This window comes from Phoenix dactylifera, chromosome 4 (assembly GCF_009389715.1).
Source record: "Phoenix dactylifera cultivar Barhee BC4 chromosome 4, palm_55x_up_171113_PBpolish2nd_filt_p, whole genome shotgun sequence".
Taxonomy (NCBI): domain Eukaryota; kingdom Viridiplantae; phylum Streptophyta; class Magnoliopsida; order Arecales; family Arecaceae; genus Phoenix; species Phoenix dactylifera.
In genome coordinates, this window is record NC_052395.1 from 5,728,663 (window position 1) to 5,755,013 (window position 26,351).

General features: G+C 40.8%; 2 protein-coding genes across 5 annotated transcripts; one reads left to right on the forward strand and one right to left on the reverse strand.

Annotated features, from left to right (window-relative positions):
- The first annotated feature begins 1,840 nt into the window (after positions 1 to 1,840).
- Positions 1,841 to 9,705, forward strand: LOC103717861 (protein SAWADEE HOMEODOMAIN HOMOLOG 1-like). The gene is made up of 8 exons (XM_039125391.1): positions 1,841 to 3,557; positions 3,745 to 3,790; positions 3,872 to 4,013; positions 5,740 to 5,809; positions 8,001 to 8,052; positions 8,865 to 9,008; positions 9,089 to 9,208; positions 9,315 to 9,705. The coding sequence occupies exons 1-8, from the start codon at positions 3,490 to 3,492 to the stop codon at positions 9,357 to 9,359; spliced, it is 687 nt and encodes a 228-aa protein (XP_038981319.1). The 5' UTR covers positions 1,841 to 3,489; the 3' UTR covers positions 9,360 to 9,705.
- A 3,321-nt stretch (positions 9,706 to 13,026) lies between these two features.
- LOC103717844 (casein kinase 1-like protein HD16) lies at positions 13,027 to 23,468 on the reverse strand. Of its 4 annotated transcripts, XR_003387646.2 has the most exons (20): positions 22,868 to 23,468; positions 20,828 to 20,962; positions 20,666 to 20,739; positions 20,496 to 20,565; positions 20,351 to 20,406; positions 20,190 to 20,261; positions 19,967 to 20,061; positions 19,772 to 19,838; positions 19,370 to 19,499; positions 19,064 to 19,282; positions 18,804 to 18,946; positions 18,549 to 18,723; positions 18,276 to 18,366; positions 18,029 to 18,186; positions 17,680 to 17,868; positions 17,286 to 17,579; positions 15,351 to 15,399; positions 14,500 to 14,583; positions 14,108 to 14,390; positions 13,027 to 14,012 (listed from the first exon to the last, which is right to left on the reverse strand). XR_003387646.2 is itself a non-coding variant. In XM_008806380.4 (16 exons), exons 1-16 carry the CDS (start codon positions 23,192 to 23,194, stop codon positions 17,520 to 17,522), a joined length of 2,049 nt encoding a protein of 682 aa, XP_008804602.2. In that variant the 5' UTR covers positions 23,195 to 23,468; the 3' UTR covers positions 17,034 to 17,519. The 4 variants fall into 4 exon arrangements, 3 of the variants coding, with proteins under 3 accessions (XP_008804602.2, XP_008804601.2, XP_026664546.1); XM_008806380.4 differs by lacking the exons at positions 13,027 to 14,012; positions 14,108 to 14,390; positions 14,500 to 14,583; positions 15,351 to 15,399 and having other exon boundaries at positions 17,034 to 17,579; positions 18,804 to 18,934; XM_008806379.4 differs by lacking the exons at positions 13,027 to 14,012; positions 14,108 to 14,390; positions 14,500 to 14,583; positions 15,351 to 15,399 and having other exon boundaries at positions 17,034 to 17,579.
- Between the last annotated feature and the right edge of the window lie 2,883 nt (positions 23,469 to 26,351).

Below are 26,351 nucleotides of genomic sequence, written 5' to 3' on the forward strand. Positions count from 1 at the left end.
TCTACTACATAGAAGTGCACCTAGAGAACGATGACAAAGCCCTTTTGTCCTTCCATTTGAACTTGTCTTGGATGTCTAGCTATATAACTCCAACCAAGTAAGGAGTGTTTTTGGAGTTAAATTAACAAAAAGAAAAAAGAAAAGGCTCGACAGCCTGTTCATCTTTCTTTCTTTCCTCTCCAATCTCAAGCTTGAAGCTTTTAATAGCCTCGCTCTTCCTCAACTCCTTCTAATTAGCTCCTATCCTTCTCCCAACTCTCCCTAGCCATACAAGCATCGCCGACCACCTCCCCACCATCACCATCGACCTACTTATCATCCCTTATAACCACTTGGCCTGTCTTCTTCCTTTATCCAACACTACATAATGTCCTCCCTATGCTGGGGCTCGAATTCACTTCATGAAGTCTCGCTAACTAGGCAACTTCCATGCACCCCAACTCCAAGCAAGTCATGTTCTCCACATGAGAGGCACCGCATCAAATTGTGGTACCTCTTCCATTTGAAACAAATTGCAACTCGCTATGTATTGATGACCTTCAGAGTCATCATGATCCCTACCATCGCTTGCTCCTTCCACTTGAACATGGATGATGAATTCGGGGTTTCTCTACTAAGTTTAAGAATTCTGCTATGTTGGTAATGTAATCATTAACTGTCACAACCTAGAATCTCATCCAAAATGGCTAGCCGGAAGGTATTATTTGGGTTCTTTGATCCTATATAAGTACCCAAGATCTACCCAGCAAATAACCAATATGGGATTAAACACATGCTCGTATGGGTCCTCACATACTCTCCCCGTTCAAGCCCTGACGTCCTCGTCAGGCTAATGATTCAAATTCATTGAAATCTAAGCACAAACATCACGATCGGCTCGTGGTTAGCCTCAATAGATCTGTATTGCGGTGTTTCCTAGTCCACGTAGGTTATGGGCCGGGTCTGCTCTGATACCATTTGTAACAACCCAAGACCTCACCCAAAATGGCTAGCCGGAAGGTATTATTTGGGTTCCTTGATCCTATATAAGTACCCAAGATCTACATAGAGAATAAGCGATGTGGGACTAAACACACGCCCGCACAGATCCTCACATTAACATCAACACCATGAGTGGATGGCAGTAGGAGGAAGTGCATGATTCTTAGCAGTGTTGGGGCGCTTGACTATGCTAGCAGCATAAGCGAGGGCCTCTTAGCTATTAAAGGATGGCAATGATATCGAGAGATTTGTAATTGTGCTGCTGATGATGTCAGGATCGACAAGAATGGTGAGGTGCAGAGAAAGAAAGCAGAGTTGAGGCTTATTGCTAGCACCTTCATTTCTTGGCAAGGTTATTCTTCAGCGAGTTAGTAGAATGATCTCTTTTTAATTATGTTGGGCACTTTTTTTACTAAATTGATTTGTAAATAAGAAGCATACAAGGCTTTTATGTATAAAATTGACTGGATATTAGGTGACATTTATTTTTTTCAAACCATCTTTTGAGCGCATCTATTTTTAGTGATTTCAGTGTATGTATCAAATTTGTAGATAACACAACAAAAAGGGTGGTGGTATTTCTACTTCAAGACATTTGGATGATGGTGAGGGATGAGGTGGCTTTCAAAGCTAAGCATATATTTAGAAAATTTAATGAGGCTACAGATTAGGTGGCTGTCTACGTAGCTAGCCATTCTGAAGCACTATTCGGGCCAATGAAGAAAAGCTATTACGGATAGTGTGAAATTTTTATTTTCTAGTTTTATTGGGCGCATGTTACTAACACGCTCTAAATTTTAATATTTTACTCGATTTTGAATGCGCTCTCTTTCCTCCCCCTTCTAGAAGCGGCAAACAATGCACCCCCACGAGAACCAACTCTCCTGAGACCTCCCCTCCCCTCTGAACTCTCTCTTAAGCCCCGTATCCGCCCGCCTTCTCCTCCTCCTCTTCTACTCTCCCCCTTCTCCTCATCCTATTTATCTTCTCTGTTTTTCTTCTCTTTCTCTTCCTTCGCGTCGAAGGAACGAAGGTTTTGCGTTCAAGAGCTCCGAAAAATCCCTCCTTCCGAACCTCCTGACCGTTCTCAATCTCCTCGCCTCTCCTTCGGTCTCCGATCACATGGGGAAACGTGGTCGGAGCAGTCGCTTCACGAGGTCCGAGGTAATATCTTTGTCTATCTCTTATCTTGGTCGGTCTCTTGGAGCAATCTCTTTTCCTGAGGTATCTGCTTGACTTCTCTTTTTTGGATGCTTTCTTTCATTTGCATTTGATTCGTATGCTTTAGGTTTTTTATTGGAAGCTGCTATGATGTTTTTGTTTTGGAGTTTCTTCGCAAAGTGTTCTTGCTAGCTGCGAAATCTTGGATGGATCAGATGTTTGATAGTGGAATGTGGTTCTCAATCAATGTATGAACCTGGAGAGGGTTTTGGTTTGGTGATCGAGAAGGGGAACAGAGGACCTTCTTTCTTTTACTCGGCAGATGTTTGTTGATGATAGAATTGTTCCTGTATGAGATTTTTGTCTTGTTCTGTGTATTGCAAGAATATTGTTATTCAATACGTTCAAAAATTCCAGTTTGGAAATGCATCATCCATTAAAATATTTTTCTCCTTTTTTAAGATTGACTTATGTGGTGCTGACTAAAGAGTAAATTTTTATAAATTTTTATTTGGCTTCGTTTGTTTGTTCGGTAATCCAACCAAGCAAAATTGTTTGGTGGACTTTCTTTTTTCTATAGCTAATTCCACCATAATGTTGTGTTCTTGGTTATGTTCTGCAACCTGCAGAAGGCTACAACATGAAAATTAATATTACAATTCTTCTCTTTTCCTTTTGATGCTTGTTTTTACTCCCCCTATTCTTGCTAATTTTTCGCGTGCACCCTAAGATATAAATGCGTGCTTTGTTGACATGTCATCATAGTTTTATGGACTATGCAGACCAGAAATGCATCAGTTGGAAGTGGCAATCCACCGTAATGTAGTAGGCAGCACTAACCTGCTTTTGCCAATGGAAAATCCTGTTATATATGCTCTTCTGCAGTCCTTCCTACTATTAAGTTTCCTTTAATGCCTGAGGTTGAAAAAACTGCATATGCCTGTTTATTACATGTCATTTCTCTGCAATTGGCGGCCCATAAAGGAAAACTTGAAGAAATACTACTTTTCCCAGGGTTTGCCACTGCTGCGATGCTTTTTTTGAGTGTTTTTTGTTCCCAAAACTCCTTTATTGTTGCACTGATATTTCTCCTATTTTATTTAAAGATTGTATTTTTACAGCTGGCTAGAGCCAATAAATAATAGGAATTTGATCCTTCTCGCAGTTACAAATGAATACTTATTGTATTTGCTTTCTTATTTACTTAAATGACAAGATAGATCTCATAGTATGTTCAATTATAAATGGGCTCCTATGTTCTCAGAACACTTGTTGGAAGTTAATACCTTACAGTCATCAATAGATAACACCTACTACTTTTTTTCTTCTCTTTAACAGATCAGGCAGATGGAGGATTTACTTGAGAACAAAGATGCAGAGCAGGATTTCCTTCAGAAACTTACTGAAGAATTGAAGTGAGTTCTACTTTATCTTGGCATTCTTTCAAGTGTTCTGTTTATTGATTACAGTTTTATTGCACATTAATTATTTGTAGTAGTCACTTATCCTTGGAGGGGAAACTTCTAGATGTTTTCTTTTAGATATCATTTTTATGGCTTCATGTTAACAATGTTTTCTCTTATTCGAGGAATTCTGTTTCAGTGTTGCTTCAGGTCGAACGGGAAGCAGAACTATACAGATGAAACAGGTTTTTCCCCACACTGTAATCACTGTGCTTGTAGTGCACGAGCTATTTCACATTAATGTCTGCTTATGAACCATGTATCAGGTGCAGAAGTGGTTCCAGAGTAAGAAGAAACATCAAGCAAATGATGTTACCTTCTCACCTAGTCCTCCGAAAGAACTTATTAATATCTCAGACACAAGCCTTTCAAACAGTGCACCTGAAAGTTCTTCAGACTTTGCTAAAGGTGCTTTACATCATTGTTTCTTATTTTAGATCTGCCCTGCATCATATAAGCTTCCGACGTCTGTTATTTAAGTCTCAAGTAAGACATAAGTGATTTGTGTTGGATGATAACATGCTGACCTCCTAATTAATGCCATGCTTAGGCCATGTTTGGCATTGCTTTCCCCCCTATTTTTTGTTTTTATAAATAAAAACACGAACATGGTTTCCCCCCTATTTTTTGCTTTTATAAATAAGAACACGAACATGGAGACAAAAGTATGTTTTGTACTATTATTTTCTATATATAGAAACTATTATCATGATTTCTTGCAAAGTGAAAGCAAATTATCCACACCATATGGATCCCTACTCTCCTCTCTATTATCATCATGGTTGCTGCCGCCACTACCACCAACCATCTCCACCCTTTAGTCTTACTCCTCTGTCCTTCCCCTCCGCTTTGGTGACCTCTCTCTACACTGCATGGATCTCAACCTCATCTTTATTATTGTTGCCATCACTATTGCCCACAGCCGCCACCGCTACCACCTCCCCGCCCTCCACTTAACCCTCCACCTTCCCCTCCTCTCTGGCACCCTTAAACTCCAATCCCCTTCTTCCAAAACCCTAGAATCCCCTCCCCTCTCATGGCTCTGCTCTCCAATGTCAATGTCAAGGTCCACTACTCGAGGAGGGCTAAGGAGGTGGCTGAGAAGGTGGTGGGTCTTGCAGAGGCTTGCCAATGGTTGAAAGAAGGATTGGTTTTTGATTTTGTTTAAGAAAAATAAATAATAGCCAAACACGATGAGCATGTTTAATTTTTGGAATAGAAAAAAGTCAACACAAATTTTTTGTTATCTAATTACAGAAATAGGAAAAGTGAAAGTGATGCAAAAACAACTGTGTTTCCATAATGAAATGCTACTTTGTCTGTCGTACTGCCGACGATGCAGTCAAATATGAGGGTTATGCTTTGATAAATAAAGGAATATGTAAACGAACATAGCTGCATTGAAAAATTCAAACTATCTATAGATTGTTATTTGAATATGATGCCTCACTACATGAATGTTACAATGCTAATGCTTGACCATATTCCGTTCTGGGTATCGTGATTACCACCTCCCTATCATATCATATTGAAATGTCAAAAATCATCATAGACTTATACCATTAGGATCTCAAGATGTCGATGCAACCAACAAAAGTACATGACTGGAAGGTTCTCAGCCTGACTTTGCTTCAACTTTCCATGCCTAAGACAAATATATGTCCATTGACTTATGGCTTTTAATGTCAACTAACTTGTTTCACTATTTAATAGGTATTGTTTTTCCACAATCTTTTACCAAATACTTAGAATGCTAATTTAAATGATCAGACACATTCCAAACAATATTCTTACCAGTCTCTTCTTGAATTTGATGCTCATCCTCAAGAGCCATGCTGATCTTGGAGGCATCTGCTTCATTAGGTGCCTCAAACCAATTCACTGATATAGATATAAATACTTGATATGCTCAGTTGTGATAAATTTGTCTGCATGCTGGATCGGGATCCACCCAATCCCAGATAATGTTAGTAATAGTTTTAGTGTCATAGACAATGCAAATTGTTTAACCTTCTAAGCCAGCAGTTTTCTGATATTATATAGGTCTTATAAGTACTGCCCAGTTAATGTTGTATATTTTGTTCATGACATATCAGAATTGAAACAATCTTTTTTATTTTGGATTTTTGTTCAGCTACAGGAGAGAATGTTTCTGATGAAACGGAGTTGGAGTTTGAAGCTAGATCATCAATAGATGGAGCATGGTACTCACTTTATAAGGCTTTCCTTGTGCTCCAACTCCATATATGCAGATTTGCATTCATCTGTAGACCGCAAGCAGGATTTGTCTCTCAAGAAAAAATTTCCTCTCTCTCTTAACTTGAGGAGGGGCAGACACAGAGCCTCACCTCCTTTAATTTATTTTTTCTCTAACTATCTACTATAAGTTTGTTAAGTTTCACTCTTGACTACATAATATTTCATCCAAAGCATGTTGATCTCTTTCCTTCGAATATGGTAAGCTCTAATGCTTATTATAATTGAACTGGCTAGTAAAATTGTAATATTAGCATTCTCTTCAGCATTTTAATGTACATTTGGGTTTCAACCTGGTTTTGACTAACTTAGACTTCATGTGCAAAAGTCAGACTGTCGACCTGACTATCTTTCCATGGGCTACTAATGCCAGGGGCAGAGCTAGATTTTTCTCTTTTTGTTTTTTCTTGGATGGTTGGGGGGGGGGGGGGGCAGCAAAATCCCTATGCCCTTGCAAGTGGATCATTGGGAAAATTATAAATATTTAGATTCATATGAAGATGCTTATGTGTTGTTTGTTTAATCCTTATAGCCAGTTCCTTATAAGGTCCAATAGGAATAGAGAGAGAGTTTTTAGGCTAAAGTTGAAAGTTTAAACAGTGCAACAATATTTACATATTTCAAGAAATTCTAAGCATATAATGAGGACCATGTGCATTATTATGCAACATAATGGGCAGTATCATTATTCTCATCTGATAAGGACTAGCTGAAAGAGGGGATTATTCAGAGGGAATAGCAATAGACAAATCTTGGGGACAAAATTAGGAGTAGACATGGACAAAGCAACAGCAGATGGGGGTTGGCCAAAACAATTGACAACTGTTTGGAGGGAAAGACAAGATGAGAAGGCACAGAAGAGAAGTAAATGTGCCATGCTTAGATTATGTATGACTGACATGAGAGGGTGAGGCAAGTCGGAGAGACTTCAATGAACTGAAGGACTTGTAGTTGAAGAACTAGAGAGGTTAGGGGGATTTATGATGAAGGGGCCCAAAGAAAAGTGATGATAATCTAGATCATGCCCTAAGGAACGCAGGATGCAGAAAGTCACAAAGACAAGGTATCATAAAAAAGGGGGCCGTAGTTGCTATAAGAGGAAGAGTGGGAGTGGGTGCAGCAGGGAAATACTTTAAAAGCACTTTTAGTAAGGTAGTGCTTAGGAAGCGGGTGCATGCACAAGATTCTTGGAATATTCCGAAGCAGGTGTGTTACCTTAGGCAGAGGATTCTGGCTACTAAGAATATACCTATTTCTGACAGAGAAGACATGAGAGGCTCATATTTCATTTGGTTGTTGATAGAAGAGAAAAGAAAGCTGGTAGAGAGGAACTTTTTAAAAATTTTAAAAAAAGGAGAGGAAAGGCTTATAATTATTTCTTCCACTTTAGGTGGTGGTTTTGAGGGGAGTATAAAAAAAAAAGATGCAAGTGGATTAGATCAACCTGTAGCTTATCTACTTTTCTGCTCATCTTTAATAACTTTGTTTTCCTAAAGAAAATCTTTGTTTCCTTCTTTCCCCCCCATTTTATTGAGTTTGTATCTTCTTTTCTTTCATTTGCTCAACGAACTCCCAAAGCACCTCAATGAGACATTATGAGAAAGTAAATGAAGCATGATAATCAATTGTGCAATAATTCATATAAACTGCTTGATCGTGTAATTGTGCATTAGATCCTAGAAAATTCCAATATGATTAAGGCTAATACAAATGAAAAAGTTGGTTTGAATCTGCTCTTGTCAAGCATTGCCAAAACAGTCTTAATAATGTGATGCTTGATAATCATCAGATATTAATAAGGCCAGCGGTCTTAACATCTTAATGGTAATACTTGTTCATTAGACATCCTTCGACTTGATAGACTGATTAAGCACCGATGTCCTATATATTGAGATCAATAAACAAGTAATGCAATAAGTTGACTAATAAGGTAGGCCATAGCCCCTCTTATATTACACATCATATATGAAATAACTCTTCTAAGTATGTAGATGGACAACACAACTGTATGCAACCCATAACGCTGGTGTTCTGGCAAACAATTCTTGACCCACAAAACAGATAAATACAGAACCTAACTGTTAATTTATTGCTTGACTTTTTTGAATATCTTTTATTAATCTTTTTCTGCTACTGCAGGTATGATGTTGTTACTTTCGTCGCGCACAGAGTTCTTAGCTCTGGTGAACTCGTAAGGAGCACCAATCCAATTAATTTATGTATTTTTTCTGTATAAATCTTAACTCTGAGACCTAATAGTTTGTCGAAGACATAATATCCTAAATGATTTCACTTTGGTTTACTTGTCATGTTGAATCTCCACATGTGAATTACACTTGCAGCACGTGCTAAGAACCATCATTCTGATTCTTGTGCTAGAACGGGAAGAAACCTACCTTCTTTGGATCATGATATTTGCTTTGATAAATGCTGACCATGCAAGATGCCTCCAAAGCAATCATTCATGTGACATAAATTGTATCTTGCACAAAATATTTCATCTCAAGTAATTCTTTCCCCGTTAGTATCAAGGCATGCTCTAGAAAATCCGGGCTAGATTTGTCATTGGACTACTTGTTTACTGATGTGATATAATAAAAGTTCTATTTTAACCCAACTTCTTGTATTGTTGCAACAATGTGCTTCTCGCGTCTTGTAAATAATGTGCTTAAAAACGAAGTATATGGCTTGATGCATGTATAATTAAAACATTATTAGCAGATATCACATATAACCCAATTTTGTCGGCCTAGTGCTAATCCATAATGTTTGGTTCTCCGATATATCTTTGTTCCTTGCAGTCATATTCCTAAACTGTCATTTCTTGTTTTATGTTATACATGTGGGGAGCTTCTAGAGAAAAGTTGTTATAGTGTTACAGAAAAATTGCCAAATATTGTTAAAAATTCTTGCTTCTAACTCATCCTTAATGCTGCAATCTGATAGTCATATGCTCATTGGTATGTTTGTAATCTATCTTAATGAATTTTCATGGTATTCTAGGAAGTTCGTGTGAGATATCAAGGATTTGGTGCTGAGGAGGATGAATGGGTGAACGTCAAGAAAGCAGTCCGAGAGCGCTCAATTCCTCTTGAGTCTTCTGAATGTCTAAAGGTTGCAGTGGGGGGCCTCGTCCTCTGTTTTCGGGTATGTCTTTTAAGAACAAATATAATCCCTTCTTTTACATCGTCACCAGTAATTTATTTCTTCCCGAACTCCCACTTCAGGAAACAACTGAACAAGCTGCATACTATGATGCACATGTCATGGAAATCCAAAGGAAAATGCATGATATAAGGGGCTGCAGGTGTCTCTTCCAGATCCGATATGATCATGATCAAACTGAGGTAACTATTATCTGAACAAGGATGTTTCAGTAGTTATTAGTTGACAGGACCCGGGGATCTAGTAAGATCATATTCATTACTATCTGATTGTCCATGCCAATGCCAGGAAAAAGTTAATTTAAGAAGCCTCTGCCGGAGGCCGACAAATTGATCCCAAGGTTTTGCTTAGATATTAGTTACTGGTGAGGCAAACATTTCTCGTCCGCTGATCTTCCTATATCAGATATGGGCCATCATGACACCCAAGACTGCAAGGGATTGCATTTTGGCTTGGTGACAGATGATCATATTTTAATACTTTTTTTCTTTCGTTGGGTTGCAGCTTAATTGATGACAATGTTCCTAGATATTATGAAACTCAACAATCACCTATTTCATTCTTTGATGCCGGTAGTTACAGCTAAAGTGGTAAACCTGACCAGCCTGTTCATATGAGTGGAGGTTGCTGGTAACCTTCAATTTTTTTTTTAATAAGCAGTGAGGTGAAAAATATTTAATTGTGTGGGGCCTGTTGGATTAATGGCTACCTCTCTTCTTTTTGTTTCCCCTCTTTCGTGCATTACTTATCTGAGATTTCTTGAAATCATTAAACGGACAAATACAAATGATCCCATTTCTATCTAATAAATAATCTATCAGCACAGAGTGCTCTTAGGTTGGTTTTGGTCCAGGTTTCATTAATCCTGGACCGCTCACGCATCGGAGGTTCAACGACTAGGCTTTTGTCAGAACTCTTTATGGTGAAGTATCAACTGGGATACTGATCCAAGTATGAGTCAAGTCTACGGGTTGGGTTCAGGTATAATTGGACCCATGTTGTACCTGATTTGTATTGGGTTCAGGTAGGGTGCGGATCAGGTCTGGGTTCCAAACGGGTACCAAAGTTATGAGTGTGCATATGAGTTGGTTAGTTGAAATATAACTATTATCTAGCTTCATTGGAGAAAGTTCATATGAAAAAAATTAGTTTCATAAAAATAAAATTAGCACGAATAAATCAATATAGCCCACAAATAGGTCTGCAATTAGGCTTGACCCATTGAAATATTACCATTTCTTCATCATGTCACGTGCGTAAGTATGTCGGACTATCCATATAAGAAAATTCGATTCAAGGCATTGCAAATTGCACTCCAACATGAGCCAAGCCAACCATGTTAGATTAACAATTGAGTCGATTCAATATATGTATCTTGACCTAATTCAAGTTTATATAAAATTCAGCTTACAATGGATTCAAACAAGATATAGGAAAACTAATTGGATTGGTAATTTGACTTGAACAACTTTCTAATGGCAAGGTCTTTTTTTTTCTTGCTTAAAACGGGTGTTTCATACAGCACATGTACGAATACATCCAATAAAGTCAAAATACAATAGTTCGCGGAGTGCCAATGGCGACTCCCCCTCTCCGGAACAAAGGGTATACCCTGAATGGTAGGCCGCATAGGTAGCCACCCAGTCAGCCACCCTGTTGGCTTCTCTGAATACATGCTTGGCCCGAAGGCCCCCCATCTCTTATCATCATCCCTATATCTCGGATCAGAGGGTGGTCTGTGCTCTCACCCCTCGACCTCCTCTGAATCCATCCAATGACAGTGGTCGAGTCGCCCTCCAAAATGATCGGTCGGGCCTGCAGTACCACCTGCGCGTGTCAAAGGGCCGCCCAGGTTGCTCGCAACTCTGCTTCTAGAATCGTCGTGTCAAATAGCTGGCAGCCGCTTGCCGCCACCACCCTGGAATGCGGGTCCCGTATCACAAAGCCTGCACCGCCCCGCGTACCACTATTCAGCACCGACCCATCGAAGTTGACCTTGAGGAAGTTTGGGGATGTGGGCTCCTAGGTGAAAAACATCATCTGAGGAGCTGCCGAAGCAGAGGAGGAACCCCAGATTTTCCAAGCTAACAAAGGTCTATCTGAAGGGTGGGTGGGCCTGATCTCCGTGGCCTGTGCCCGAACAAACTCCGAAACAAACCTCGGTGACACCCTACGCTCACCGAAGATGCGAGCGTTCCTTGCCAGCTAGATCTGATGTGCCGTGCAAGTCGCTATGATAGACTCCTGACAAGTCCGCGAACTGTCCAGCCACTGTCTCATCACATGTAGAAACTGTGTCCTCGCACTCCAAGCCTCCTGCGAGATCTCTGACCACTGCCATGTCGACCTCGCCCATGTACATTGGAAAAGCACATGGTCCACCAACTCCTTAGCTCCACATGTCCCACACTCTGCGGGGAGCCCCAAGCTACGTCTGCTCAGCACTGCTCTCGTCGAAAGGCGATCCCAAATTACCTTCCATAAGAAGAGGGCTACCCTCGTGTGGAACTTGGACCTCCAGATCCAAGTACAGTCCGGCCCTGACTCATACTCCTGCTGGATAACGTAGGAAAGATCATCCAGTCTAATACTAGCTTGATACAAGGTACCCCACACCCTGACATCTGGCCCCGCACATCCTTCTACCGGAATAGAATAGATCATCTCAACTAGGTGTACCCCGAACAGCTGTTGAAGTCTGGCCCCGTCCTACTCTGTCCCTCTTGGTGCTAAGAGGTCGCACACCCGCAGCTCCTCCGCTGCCTCTGTATCAACCATGGTCGGCCAGCACCTCAAGAGAAGGGCGTCCACCTACAGATCACTGATCACATCAACACTCTGCCCATCGCCTATCAACCACCTGATATTCGCCGACGCTGTCGACAGGTATCTCCTGATCTCGCGCCACATGAAGGAGACTCGACAACTCCTTCGTGTCACCTCTGAACCCCCTCAACCGTATCTAGCTGCCATCATCTGACTTCAGAATTCATGTGGCTTTAACATGAACCGAACCGCGTGCCGGGCAATGAACGCCTCACGCCTCTCCAAGAGGGACTACATCCCTAGACCGCTCTCACTGGTGGGCAGACAGTAAATAATTCAAATGTTTTGGTTGAGCTCGATTTGGTTTGACAATATCAAACTAATTGAGAGCCATCAGCAAAAGCAAAAAATTGTAGGCTAAGCAAAAATATTTGGGTAATTGGGCTGAAAATTTTATTGGGTTCATGGATTGGACTAGTACCAGCAGCAAAAGCGAAAAAATTGTAGGCTAAGCGAGGTTTATATTCATAAGCACCTAAAAATAGTTTTGGAGTGAACCTTTTTTTTTTTTTATTGGATTTGGACCAACCAACTCTAAAGCTATTCTTGGCTACTTGTGAATACAGACCTAGCTTAGCCTGTAATCCTACGATCTTGTTGGTTGTATTGGCCCAATCTATGAATTTAATAGAATTTCTAACAGAATCATCCAAACAGGCCCTCACAGAAAACAAAAGAAGATTGGGATAAAAAGTTTGATTCACATTCAATGCCCTCGATGATGTATGATGAGGACCCAAGTATATAACAAAGTCTTCTGTATTTATGTATAGATAAGGTGCGTATGTTAATCAAGACAATGTATCGGGCTCTAGATATCTTATTATACAATTGGTTCTCGATCCAGGTTATATACCAGCTCCCGGCCAAGTGACAGGCCTACTGAACACCAAGTAGTATAAGGGGCCTTGTATCGGGTGGGGAAGAGAGTACCGAAGAAGAGAGAGAGCCAGAAGGTGCAAAGAGGAAGAGGGCAAGGGTTTGTGGGGCTGATCTCTATCGTATTAAAAAAGGATCTCAATATATATATATATATTAAAAAAAATCTCATAGGGATCGAGCTTTCAACCCCTTTGATCTGCTTGTATTTTCTCTTGCTACCTCCCTCTCTGGTGCTCTGTTCCCGACCTGATCCTGACGGATCGAACATATAAATCCCAAACAGGCCCTAAATGTTTGTGATTTCCATTTACACATAATTCAATATTAACCTATGCAGAAATGTAATCTTTAAAGTAATCTTCAAATATATCCTAACAAAAGCTAAGGTACAGCCCAATTTCGCCAACACTTCATTTTTCATCCAACCCGAAAATCAAGGAAAACCTCGAAAACGGGTGTGAGGTCGGCTACGACGTGTCCACGTCGAGGAAATCAGCTAAACACAGGATGTAACATATCTTGGTTTGCTCAAACGTAGGGATCCTGCTACAACAGCAAACTTACGATCCTTAATGGAAGTTTTGGATTTACCAGGGCACCAGGCAGCTTGTTTTTGAACATATGGAACTGCCTTCCTAAGGATCATCCGATAAATTGTGGATGGCATAATGATAGACCAGCTCACTTTGTGCCAAAGCCAACTGTAGAAGGTATTTTGCAGAGACCGTGTTCTCATCTTTTGAGCAAATCCTCTCACATACTTTGACATGGCGACATAGCAGACGGAGGTCCGTTAATATTTGACTACTTTTCCCGTCTGGATCCCTCTCGCTGACGGAGAGAGAGAGGAAGCTCTGCCCCTCTCTAACGTCCATTCCATGCTCGGCTCGACCTCCATACCTCTCCCAGGACCGAGGAGAGGCAGCGGCCGCGGCGGCGGGAGGGGTGAGGGAGGAGACACGGCTAAGGGTGAGGTGGGAGTCAGCATTAGTAACAAACGGAGGGGCGAAAAGGGTCAAGCAGAGGGAGAGAAGGAAGGGAGACGTAACCCAAACCCCATAGATCCCACATTACCAAGGACCAAAAGAAAGCAATCGAACGGGTCCTGGAATCATTTCTGTTCCTCGGTCGCTGACCTGCGACTGACTGCCTCTAACCTTGGATGCGCAACGCTGCATCACGAAAGGTTGTCACAAAATTATCGTATCCCCACAGGAAATTACACGTCCGTTCCTCAAGTCCTGCGGATTGAGAACCACGGGCTTCAGATGCGCAACGCTGAAAAAATGAAAAGATTGTTACAAAATTATGATGTTCGCACGAAAACTACACATGCACTACTGGTTGATCTAAAAAGCAATTAATTTGCCTACTTGGACCATAAACTGTTGATATCCTTCTGTGACATAACAACATGGCACCTTGTCCCACAGGCCATTAGGGTGCCATTCTACAGCAGATGGCCGTGTGATCATCCCTTGCAACAGGAAAAATGGACCAGCAGTCCTCGTAAGATGCAACTTACAGTGTGAAGTTACAATCTCAGCATCTCCGCAAGAATCTTCTATAGACATTTTACTAGTTCGTTCGTCATGTTGGATTCAATGCACCAGGTTTGACTCCCCATCTTGGCTATCATTTCCAAGCTCTCGCAGCCTGAACATTGCAAAACAGGAGACTCTGTTACAAGCATTACCTTCAAGCAAGCCATGTGATTCAACCATAATTGCTCGCCTGATGCTTCAAGAAAAATGTCAAACACAACCTTCAAGCAAGCCATGCGACGGGAATTCTTGTTCTTGTGATTTGCAGCTAGTGGAGAAACCAACAGAACCCGATTAACAAAAGCCTGCAGTTCACAAAGGATGTCAGTCCTCAGAAGTCCAGAAATATATTCGAATTAGTGTCGGTGCAGATGTCACGTACAAGACGACAACTTTCGAGTTGACGGCAAGTTTTACAATCAGATTGCAAAAAAAACAAAGAAAAACAATTTCATGATGAAAATTGAACTCTCACATTGCAACAAAAAATGTAAGTTTGATGAATCAGCCATGTTACTTCACTCTGACAAACAGCTAGATTCAGTTTCCACATAATTACATTAACCTTGACCAGCCAAGCTTATTCCATCTATATTGTGCGAGCTATTGTAAATCAAATGATGATTCACTGAACAACTGGTTTTTTTTTATATGCAGCTTTCATCATGACATCACCTCAAGATTTCTTTAAGAAAATGGACAACTATACTAATAAAAAAAAATAGATTGTGCTTATTAGCATATAAAATCAAATCTACCCATACTGCTGGAAACTTCCGAGCAGCTCCCTCCTGTTACTATATACATGAATACAAAACCAACTGATTAGAAAAGAATACATCCAGCAAAAATTTATATCTGATTGAAGTGCTAAGGCAAGGTTTCAATTAATATCAGATATGAAAACAGGTAGGCAGAATAGCATGTTCATATCAAGTCTAAGAATGTTCACTAATCAAATGTTGATTATTCATTTATCAGCACTAAAGACATCAAATAATAAAGCTTCTAGCACTATTAACTGCTACAAGATGGCAAACAAAAAATAGCTGATTAAATGTTAAGTACGTACACTGAAACAGTTACAGCAATATGCTTCTCCATTGGCAGATTGTAGGATCCTGTAAGTAAAAACACAGTCAAACTTGGATGCCACAAGATGAACTAATATTATAATATAATATATGCGTACACTAGCGAAAAGAAATATGCTGCTACACAAAAAGTTCACAATTATGCTCCTGGGTAGCAACCATGGATACAAACATTACTAATCCAGTGCTATAAAATTACACCATATAATTTGCCATCTAACTCTGCAAACTTTAAATGTTCAACAGATGCCACTTGCTTTTCCCCCCTCCAAGAACAGTCATTACCAACCAGCATTTAGACGCCATAATACTTGAACTTCCATCAGAGTTCATTCTCAAGGAATTTTTGTCAGCTAAATAGACAATTTTGTGGAATCTTATTGATTCAAATTTTTAGTTACTAGTTAAACATCCTCCTTGGCAATGTAGCCAAACTTCAAAGCATACCATCACAATATGCATTGCATTCCGGATTTTTTATATCCCCACCTTTCTTTTTTCAACATTTCTTCAATTGCAATACAGCATAAAAATATTATTTCTCAAACTATACATTTTCTTTCAACGAAAAAAAATGATCCAAAAATTTGAGCTTCAAAAAAAATAGATAAAAAATTATGCATATGAAAAAAATGGTTGTTATTGACATCAAAACCAACTATTATAACACCAAAATAATGTGCTACAAGAGATTCATTTATCAAAAATAAAAATTCTATTTTATCAAGAGGGAAGGTATTTATAAACTCATTAAGAGAAAAAATTTTGATGAATGGAGAACTTAACAAAAGCCGAGCCTCCATTTTAGTTATATAAAAGAGATATAATAGATGACCACCACAATGTGCAACTCACTCTTTTAGTGCTTCCTCCACCACTTTCAAATCTACCTTTACGAGAGTGAATCTAGAAACTGACAAATGCCACTGTTCACCATATTCAAACAGCTTTTCCACTAGAACTTAATAATTAAGATTGAAATATCCATACAAAAAGAATCACTTTGTTCACCATATCCACAGCTTTTCCACTAGGAACTTAACAATTAAGACTGCAGTATCCGTACAAAAAGAATCACTTGAACCTGCTGAGAATCTATAAACATCTAAAACTGAGTAGTTTAGCATAAAATAAAATCCAGAAAAGAAAGATACAACAAAACAGGAACGATATCCTGTTAATTTTACATTTGAAGGGCAGATACATCAGTCTAGAGGACATTTTCCAGATCAAAGATGGTAGTACATTTTCCAGATCAAAGATGGTAGCACATTTTCCAGATCAAAGATAAACATCTACAAGGAAATGTCAACGCATAAGTAAAATCAGACCCTGATACATGTTAGTTAACCTTTGATCATAAGTGGAGGACAAAAAATTAATCGAACAGCTATTGAATTGTGGTGGTAAGGCAGAAATTTGAAAATCCGTGCAGAAACATCTTTTTCACAAGAATTTTACAGATGATAAGATAAAAAGTGCATAGACAGCAAGACATTGTCATAACAATTGTGTAGATGTAAGTGATTCATGAGAGCTGTCACCATGAAAAAGATGACATGTTGATTCTTACCTGAAGTTGTCTCATAATTGTCAACTTTGTTATATTCTGAGTATATTTACAGGCCCATACAAAAAGACACCATTACAAATACTGAGCAAATTAAGATGTAAACATCAATTCTTAAAATATGGGAGGCAAAAAATCACCACTTTTGGAATTTTCCCAATACTTGAGTTAGCCAAAAATTAGATAGAAGTCCCAAAACAAGAGAAAAGATTGCCAATGCCACGGGTCAAGTGCTTGGTCATATGAAAGTAACATTGCTTCCTAATAATATATAACAGAGTTGTAACCAAACGAGTAAATGTTTATTCACTATACAAACTTAACAATAATAGAGGATGCCCACCATCCAATCTAATTTTGATAGCACAAGTGAGGGCATCTTCAAAACTTGACAGTGAGACCGCACCATTTGTTAGCTTTAGCTGACAGCAGAGATGGTAACATTTAAGTTTGCACATCAAAATATAGGGCAGTTGCCTTTCCAAAAGTTTAAGCTCGTGGTGTCCAACTCAACAGGATGGGGGGTTGCAACATAAGTGGATTAAGCCTTTGTCATCCCAAGAGAGAACAGGGAACCTTAGGAAACAGTGCGGCCATAACAAACCGATGCAATATAAAGATTTTTTGCCCACTTATCCTGCAAGCAGCCAATGAGTTTATTCATCAAAATTAATAGACGTAATATTTACCAAGGACAAGACAGAGTTATTTAACATAAAAGTATATGATTTACACACCTTGACATGCTGACTAGGAAAAGCAGAAGTTCTAAGTGTCTCTTGTGTTTCATCTGCAGGCCTCCTCCTAGGCACACTTAGTACAAATGCAGCCTGGTCCCATGTTGCAGCAGTTGCAGTTATACGGTAGCCATTATCCCATCTCCGGTGAATACCTTCGCTAGGGTATAAGAAGTCAAGTTCAACAACCTGGACAAAAGTCATTGCAAAATCAGTGCAATATCTTTGGAATCCTACCACACATAAAATCTAACAGAATGAAAAGTAGCACTTAGACCAACTAAATTCCCCCCCCCCCCCCTCGTCTCTTAAAAAGAAGGAAAACGACAAGAAAAGGAGAAAAAAGAACCTGATCTGAAAAGCCAGCATTACGGGACATGACAACTGCCCATCTACTCCCAGCAGTTGCCATGGCAGTGACATAGAAACCCTCTCTCCATTTTTTGTTTATCCACTTGAAAGGAAATGAATCACTCACTTTGTATGACTGTTGTGCATACTGTGTACCTGGATTAACCATCAGAAATTGACCATTAGCATGACCACTGAAAAAAAAAATCCAAACTCCAAAAGGAAATGAAATAAGGGAGACTTGCCTTTAGACATTACTACCAAGGAGCTACCATTATTTGCTCCTGCCAATGCGCTAATGTAATAGTTCTTCTCCCATTGCTCCATTATCCATTCCTTTAACCCAAAAAAAAAAAAAGTTTCTTGGAAGTAATTCATAAACATAAATATGCGAAAGCGCCCATACTACAAGCAATAGTATATGGACTTTAATATAAGATAGCGATAAGCTTCAATTTGTTAAGCTTCAAGAACTTTACTTAGACTGCTCAGGTTAAAATGCAGCCAAGGGTACTCACTTTGTGAAGAAAATTTGGTGACAGTTCGTACACTTGAGCAGTAAAACCTGTGCCTGCATCCATTATCAAGGCCCAAAGATTTGTACAAGATGCAACACAACTGATAAATAAACCATCTTCATTTCCTTTCTCAATATGTTGTGCAAGCCTCCCATCTGCAACATTGTAGTGATACCTGGAAATTCGGAAGAGAATGAGTCACTCTTCTTATTTAGCGATCTAACAAAAGCACTATGCATCATACAAAGCAAGAACCTCTGCTTCATGGGTCGCCGAGCATTATAAACACTAATCCATTGTGTTGCAGGCATCCCCATTCTAACCTTCTTCTTTGGCTGCTCATCATCCTCTTCTTCCAACATCAGCCGACCTCTCTTTTGCCCAACCTGATATATAAGCTTTATGGCATTTAACTGAAGATTAGATGTGCACTATGTTGAGTTGGATCAAAACTTTCTTTTTTTGAAACGTTACCTTTTAAAGTTAAAAGGAAAAACTAGAGGACATTAATATACCTTTTGAGCACCATCAGTGTTAATTGGCCTGATATCTGGATTTGGACCTACAATGCCATCAAAGAGAGAAATGCACTTTGCATAATTAGGTTCCTCATCAAACTTTAAGTTGACGACATACTCAACAAACTGTCTGAAGGGTTGTGGACAAAAGCAACATAAAGCCTCTGGAGATGTAGCCATCTTCTTTTTGGAGACAAGGAAACCTTTGTTCTCTCCCTACAAGTCGAAGAATGCAAGTAGCATCAGATGAGCAAAACGAAACAAGTTTGGATGACTCCTGTGTAGAATTTGAGGTGGCTATACCTGGTATCCTTGCCATGGTAGACGGCCACGGAGAAGAAATATTAGTGTATAAGCAAGGGATTCTAAATCATCTCTCCTGCTTGCTGTTCTTCCTAGGTGAGCATGAACACTAGCATAGCGAACTGTTCCCCTACAATATCCAATTGAGATAATGAGCCCGAGTTCAGAGAATAAGGGTCAAACCTGACCTGCGTAACTGACTCTTTTTCTATATATATGTGTGTGTGTGTGTGTGTGTGTATAATATATATATATGTGTGTGTGTGTGTATATATATGTGTGTGTGTGTGTGTGTGTGTCTATATATGTGTGTGTGTGTGTGTGTGTGTGTGTGTGTGTGTGTGTGTGTGTATATATATATAAGAGCAACATAGAAATCAGACACGAAGTTTATGGATTCACCTGAAAACATCTGGACGTTGGTCGTACTCAACATGCATACCTGTAGAATGGTCCTTCCATCTAGTGGCTGTCATTTAAAAATTCACAAACTAATGACATCTATGCAGATAATAGTCCCCAGAAATATATAATACTCTACATAAAATGTTGAGGCACTTTAGAGTTCTACAACTTGATGTAAGGTCAATAAATTACCTAAGCCAAGATCAACAAGAAACAGTTTTTTCTCTTCAGGAGTCCCAGGAGGTCCAAGTAAGAAGTTTTCAGGCTTCACATCCCCATGCACATACCTGTCATTAACGGCAATTGTGACCATACGCCAACATCTTTCAAAAAAATACAATAACCATAGTGTAACACAAGAAAAACAAAAAAATGCACAATTAAATTAATAAGAGCCCATAGAATAAATTTTAACCCTTTGGAATGCATCTTCTCCAGTATGGAAATTGCCTCAATAGCAATACACGCAACCATTTCAATGGACATTCTGCAAACATCGGAAAGAAAAAGGAGGTCAAGCTACAAAATATTTTGTAACAAAATATCTTATTGACAGGAATTCAATTCAACACTCACGTGTGCGAGTTATTATTCCAAACATCCCATAGACTTGGGCCCAACATATCCATAATCTGCAAAGTTTTCATTATGCGATTATGCTAAGAACTCAAAACAAATATATAAGCTAAAAAGAAAAGCAATTATGTATTTATGAATGTACCATGACATAATAGTCTCCTTGGCGACCCTTGTAATGGACACGTGGCACACCATGAATGCCACCAAGAGTGCTGTGAATATTGACAATCACTTATGTCAGGAAGCTTCATCAAAGCACTACCATGAGAACTTCAAAGATCATTCACAAAATAAAATAGCAACAACACTCACTTGTAAACTTGCCATTCATAAGGGGGCCCATAGTTGCATCCCTTACTGCTTCTATGCTCAAACTTTAATGCCACCTGGCATGAAAACAAAACATATCCATTAACCGCAAGAAACTATTACATATGACAATACCATAGAGTCATGATCAAGAAAGTAGTGCACCTCCACAGCACTGGAACCAGTAATCCTATCATTTGCATTAGTAGCTGAAATACGGCGACCAACATACACTTGACCAAATCCTCCTTTCCCTAGTTTCCTCTCAATTTTATACACAGGTGAATTCCCAATCTGGACCTGTTCCAAAGAACACGATAATCAGGGTGAAAGATTCAAAGAAAATATTGCAGAAATATATGATAGTGAAAAATATGGAAACATCTGATGCAACTAGAATTAAAAACTTTCTGCTTTTCTGCCTCTCTGTTTCAGAAGTACCAAATCAAGCAGGTCAACTGCCTTCAAAAGAAGCACCAAGTGGTTGTGAGTCTCATATTTACGAGAGAGAGCCTTCTGAGTCATTATTACTATAAATGGAGTGGCAATGATTTATGGAAAGGTTAAATATACAGAAGCCTTACACAAAATTTGCCTATTCTGCCTACCAAAATATCAAGCAGGAATCAAAAACTGCAAATTTGGTTGTGTTTTTTTTGACTAATTTGATGCTGATCTAAATCAAATTTCACTTTATGAGATGCACTATATTGAACTGCTGCCAACAGAATACATGGAACATGAATATGTATAGGCGCATATCGGAATGCATCACCATCTACTGATTTGCATTGTACTGCATTGAGCAGTATGCTATAAACCAAGCTATTATTGGTTAACACATAGTCCAGTTGCAGATAAGCACAATTAAAGACATCTAAAGTTGATTAATTCATATGTGCAGGTTTCATATTATTCTTTTTCCTTTTTGTTTCTTTTGTTTGATGCCAAATGATGCAATCATCATGGTTAGCTGGTTAGTTTAAGAAAGCATTCTACATACAAGTAAAACGTATATCAATCAAAAAAAATTCACATGTAAAAATGTCTTAGAAAGTTGAATTTGATTAAGGAAACATGTTTTCAGAGTTTAAACATGTTCAATCCTCACAATAAAGCAAGCAAGAGTTGGACTGTAAGCGAAAAGAAGAGGTTTTCCTTACATATCTTGACAAGCAAGCAGCAAATCTTATGATAATGCTGCACAATCCCATACCCTTCCCGGCAATTTGCTTTCTAAGTGTTGACACAATGCAGTATGATATGTATTCTATATTGGCCTTTGATTAGTACAAGCATCAAGGCACAAGCATGATATACAATTACTAAATTCTTGGCTCTCCAAATGGACATGACTCAAATAAACAAGAATTATTTTCTTACATTTTAAAAAACCTTTAGAAATATTCTAGTAATAAGGGTTCCTACAGATATTGTAATTAATAGCCTGACAAATTAAATTTGAGAATTTCATTAAAGGCATAATATGATTGATTGGCAGGTCCTAAGCAAATAAGAGGGTGTGCAGGCACATCCAAAGACACTTGAATTTCTTTCCAAAAAAAAAACACTTGAACTTTGAGATGAACGAAAAGCAAAACCTAGATGAGAATAACACGAAGGAAAAAAAAAACTTAAAAGTGGTCCTAACAGCAAGAGAAGCACATATTGAACAACTGACAAATTCAACATGGAAGGGCGATTAGAGAATCATGACCAAAAAAGACGAAAGGGCGTTGAAGAAAACCAAGATGCAAATACCACGAAGGAAATCACATAAACTCACCATGACGGAAGCTAGGCTCAAGTTAATGGATCTTTTAAAACCGAGTCAAGAAAAAATCATTAGCGCATATACAAATACAAAGGCACAATCTTTCATCATAAAAGGAATAGAAAAACAGAATAAGAAATAACAAATCCTATATTCAAAGAACAACCGAAGAACATTCACAGGAATCTTTGCAAAATTCCACCGACTCCTTTCACACGGATAAAAGACACAACCTTTCATAAAAAAAGTTATAAAAGAACAAAATATAAAATCAGAAATCCTGTATTCAGAGAACAAACCAAGAACGAATACAGAAAACCTAGCAAAATTCCACTGGTTCTTCCCTCGCAGGCCATATTTACAACTCTAAACACAAATAATACCAAAATTTACTACAAATAACCACAAGAAAAAGGGAAAAAAGGATCAACCTTTTCTGGAAGAGGCGCCGTGCTTCCCTCGTCCTCCCCACCGGGGAGCTTGTCGGGGCTCTTCGCCCCGCTATCACAGTCATCCATCTTCCTCTCACCGACCTCTTCCTTAATCTCCTCCCCAACCAAACCTCCGACGTCGTCCCCGCCCTCCAGAATCCTGATATGCTCCCTTGGCTCAGCGGACGGGTTCACCGGGTTCGCGTCCACCAGCGGCGCCTTGTTCCTCGCCGCCCTCCTCCTCCTCGCGGCGGTAGGCCTCTCGGCCTGGACTATCGGATTCGCCTGCGCTCGGCCCCTCCGCACTCCACTACGGAGCTCCGGCATCCTTCATCCATCCAACCTCATGCCAGCAATCCCTAGATTTCCCAGATTCTTGAAACCCTATCTCGCCGACAAGGAAGAGGGGAAACCTGCGGAGACTCCAGGGACGCAGATCGGGCGCCGCGACGGATTCCGCTCCAAGATTTGAGGGGGGAAAACGTATTCGATCGCCTCTTCGGAATTATTTAGGGCTAGGTTTTCGGTTTGGCGATCTTTGGAAGAGAGCTTTCGAGGGTTTGGAAACGACGAACATAGAAAGGGGGAAACTCTGGCCGCTAAGCGAAGGGATACGGAAGTACTTATATGTTGGAGCGGGGGGCATATTTGGAAATACGTGGACAGAGCAACCCGGTATGGTCGTGCGCGTGGTTTGAGTCGGATTGGAAGAGTGGACCGTACACCGTAGGTTTAGTGAGTAAATATGCTGCTAAAACGGTGCTGTTCTAATAGCATAAATACGAAGAGGAATAAAGTGGGTGAGCCAGAGAGAAATGGTGAGGATTTTGACGAGTGTCTAGCATCCAACAGAGGACCACAAGTTGTTCATGCTTATCAGGTTTTTCTTCTTCTTCTTCTTCTTCTTTCTTTCTTTTCTTTTTTTTTTTTTTTTTTTTTTTTGGGTGAAAAAATAGGAGGGGAGGGGGAGGGACCAGCCCACCCGCGTAGCAGCCCCATTACTGGGCCCCCCTTCCACTAGGGAATGTTCGATACAGGTCGCAGGTTTTCGCGTGCCTTCCCCGACCCGTGGGCTCACCCCACTGGGTTCACCGCCTCACGTGTGGGTACGTCACCCCAGCGCCACCTTGGTACAAGTGGAAGGAAAGCATAACCGCCAACAAGCCAGCCGGGCGTGGGGCATCCGGTCCCCTAATTTAATCGACGCCCGCGCGTTTCGAACCCGGGTAACTTGGGCGGAATTATCGCCCCCTTACCACCAGGCTACTACCTTGGTGGCTCTTCTTCTTCTTCTTCTTTTTTGTGTGATTGCGATAAGTATCGGTTTGAGACATGGAATGTAACAAGGGCCATCGCATCCTCATTCTACTTTGATTTTTTATTATTTTTTCCTTTTATAAATTGCGCTGGACTAGTATAAGATATCTCAAATTGATATTATCTTGGTTATTTAGCTAATAAATGTTTGTATATGAACAAAGGCAAGAGCCAACTTCATGGTACTTTGTTTTGTTGTTTTGCCAGGTGACCGGAGTTTGGCTTGTCCTTGAGACACCGCAAAGTGTTGATTCATCATACTTTATTAATAAATAAACAAAATAAATGACAATATAATATTGAAAAAGCACTAAAGTTCATCTCCTGCGTGTTGGACTTCAAGACTTTCTAATGATTGCTTATTGTTGCTGGAAATTAGACCCGGGGGCGACCGTCGGCTAAGAGGGAGGAAAGCTCCGCTGCTGGAACAGTAGGTGGCGGCGCGTCTGCTGGTGGCATCCCCCTGGAGAGTCCTGCAAGAAGCCGGTGGCCGGGATCTCCGGCGCCGGCCCTCCGATGCTTAAGTCAGAAAGGGGCTGGTATATGAGTGGAGTAAAAGAGGAGAATGTTGTTCTTGTGTCCGTCCCCCTTTCCCTCCGGTTCCCTTTTATAGAAGGATATTATGTTACCTGGGAGGTGACAGGGGAAATTGTCTTCTTCGTGATAATTGGGCACGATCATGCTCATTAATGGCATTGTGGAGAACGAGACCGGATCAGACCGGAGCCAGCGAATTGTCATGGTTGATCGGACCTGTTGGAGTGGTTCAACCGCCGGCCGTGGTGGGCTTGGGGTTCGTAGATAGCAAGTGCATTAATTGCTGAGTGAACCGGTGATCAGGGAGAGCCATACGCTTTGATGGTCCAGTGATCCGGAGATCATCTTGGGCCGTGTTCATTTAATGGTTGAGTGCACTGGAGGCCCGCAGGGGTCACACGCATTAATGATCGGGTGTGCCGGAGGCATGCGGAGGTCACGTGCCTTAATGGCTTGACGACAGTAGCAGAGTACGGTGGAGTCAAGTATCTAGTTGTCAGATTCTCTAAGGGATTAGGCTGGGGTCGAATATTTGGACAAGGCATGGGCTCGGCACCTGGTCGAGCCGAGCCGGTTGCTCAGCGGAGTGCCTCCAATTTGAACGTTGTGGGGTCGGGCGCCTTTACGGTTGGCGCCTTTCTGGTCGGCGCTCCCTGGTCGAGCGCCTTTCTGGTCGGCGCTTCCTGGCCGAGCGCCTTCCTGGTCGGCGCTCCCTGGCCGAGCGCCTTCCGGGTTGGCACGACTTGGGTTTTCCCCCAACACTACCCCCCGACTTCCGAGTTCCAGCTGGCCACCAGCTTGAGCATGGGAAGTAGTCTTAGTCGGAAAATTATGAATTAGGGAAATTTCGAATTATCGCGCGCTTCGAGGCGCTTTTAATAGGCGGCGTCTCTTCTTTTCCGAAACGTCTCATTATTAGGGTGCCTTTCTCGAAGCGTCCTCGCGTCATGGGCTCATGATAGGGCCGCACGATCCGACGAGGCGCTTCTGTGTTCGAAGCGTCAGCCTGAATTGAATGCGGCGCTCCGGCTCTCGAGCCTACACGTGTCATGATCTGAACGGGGAGCAGCGTCTTTCCTCGCTGATCTGGGCCGTTGGAGGAACCTACATAAGCCCTCACCTGGCCTCCAACTACTTTCTTATTGTCTTCTTCCTCCAGCTTCTTCTTAGTCCGAAGTTTCCAATCTCCGGCGAACTTCACAGGTCTCTTTTTTTTTTTTATCCTCCCAGAATCCTTTCCTCTCTTCTTCCTAATGGGTCCCGGTCCGAGCGATATCGAGTCCACCATGAGTGAGCTAGAGGTCGAAATGGTCGAGGAATGGTTCTTTCCTCGACGAGGGTTCCGTTTGGAGCCCGCGAGATTGGGGGATCGAGTAACGAATCCCCCGGTAGGCCGGATCGGAGTGTACGTGGAGGCACCGTGTACGTGGAGGCACTCTGGGCCGGCCTACGATTTTCCTTTCACGGGTTCGTGAACGAGTTGCTTACGGAGTACCAGTTGGTCCCGGCGCAACTCGCTCCGAATGCCTGGAGGACAATCGTCGGTTTCCTGTCGCTGTGTTTGGCGTTCGGGATTCCGACCTCTGTGAACGTTTTCCGGCGACTTTTCGTGTTGAAGTCGAACCCGGGA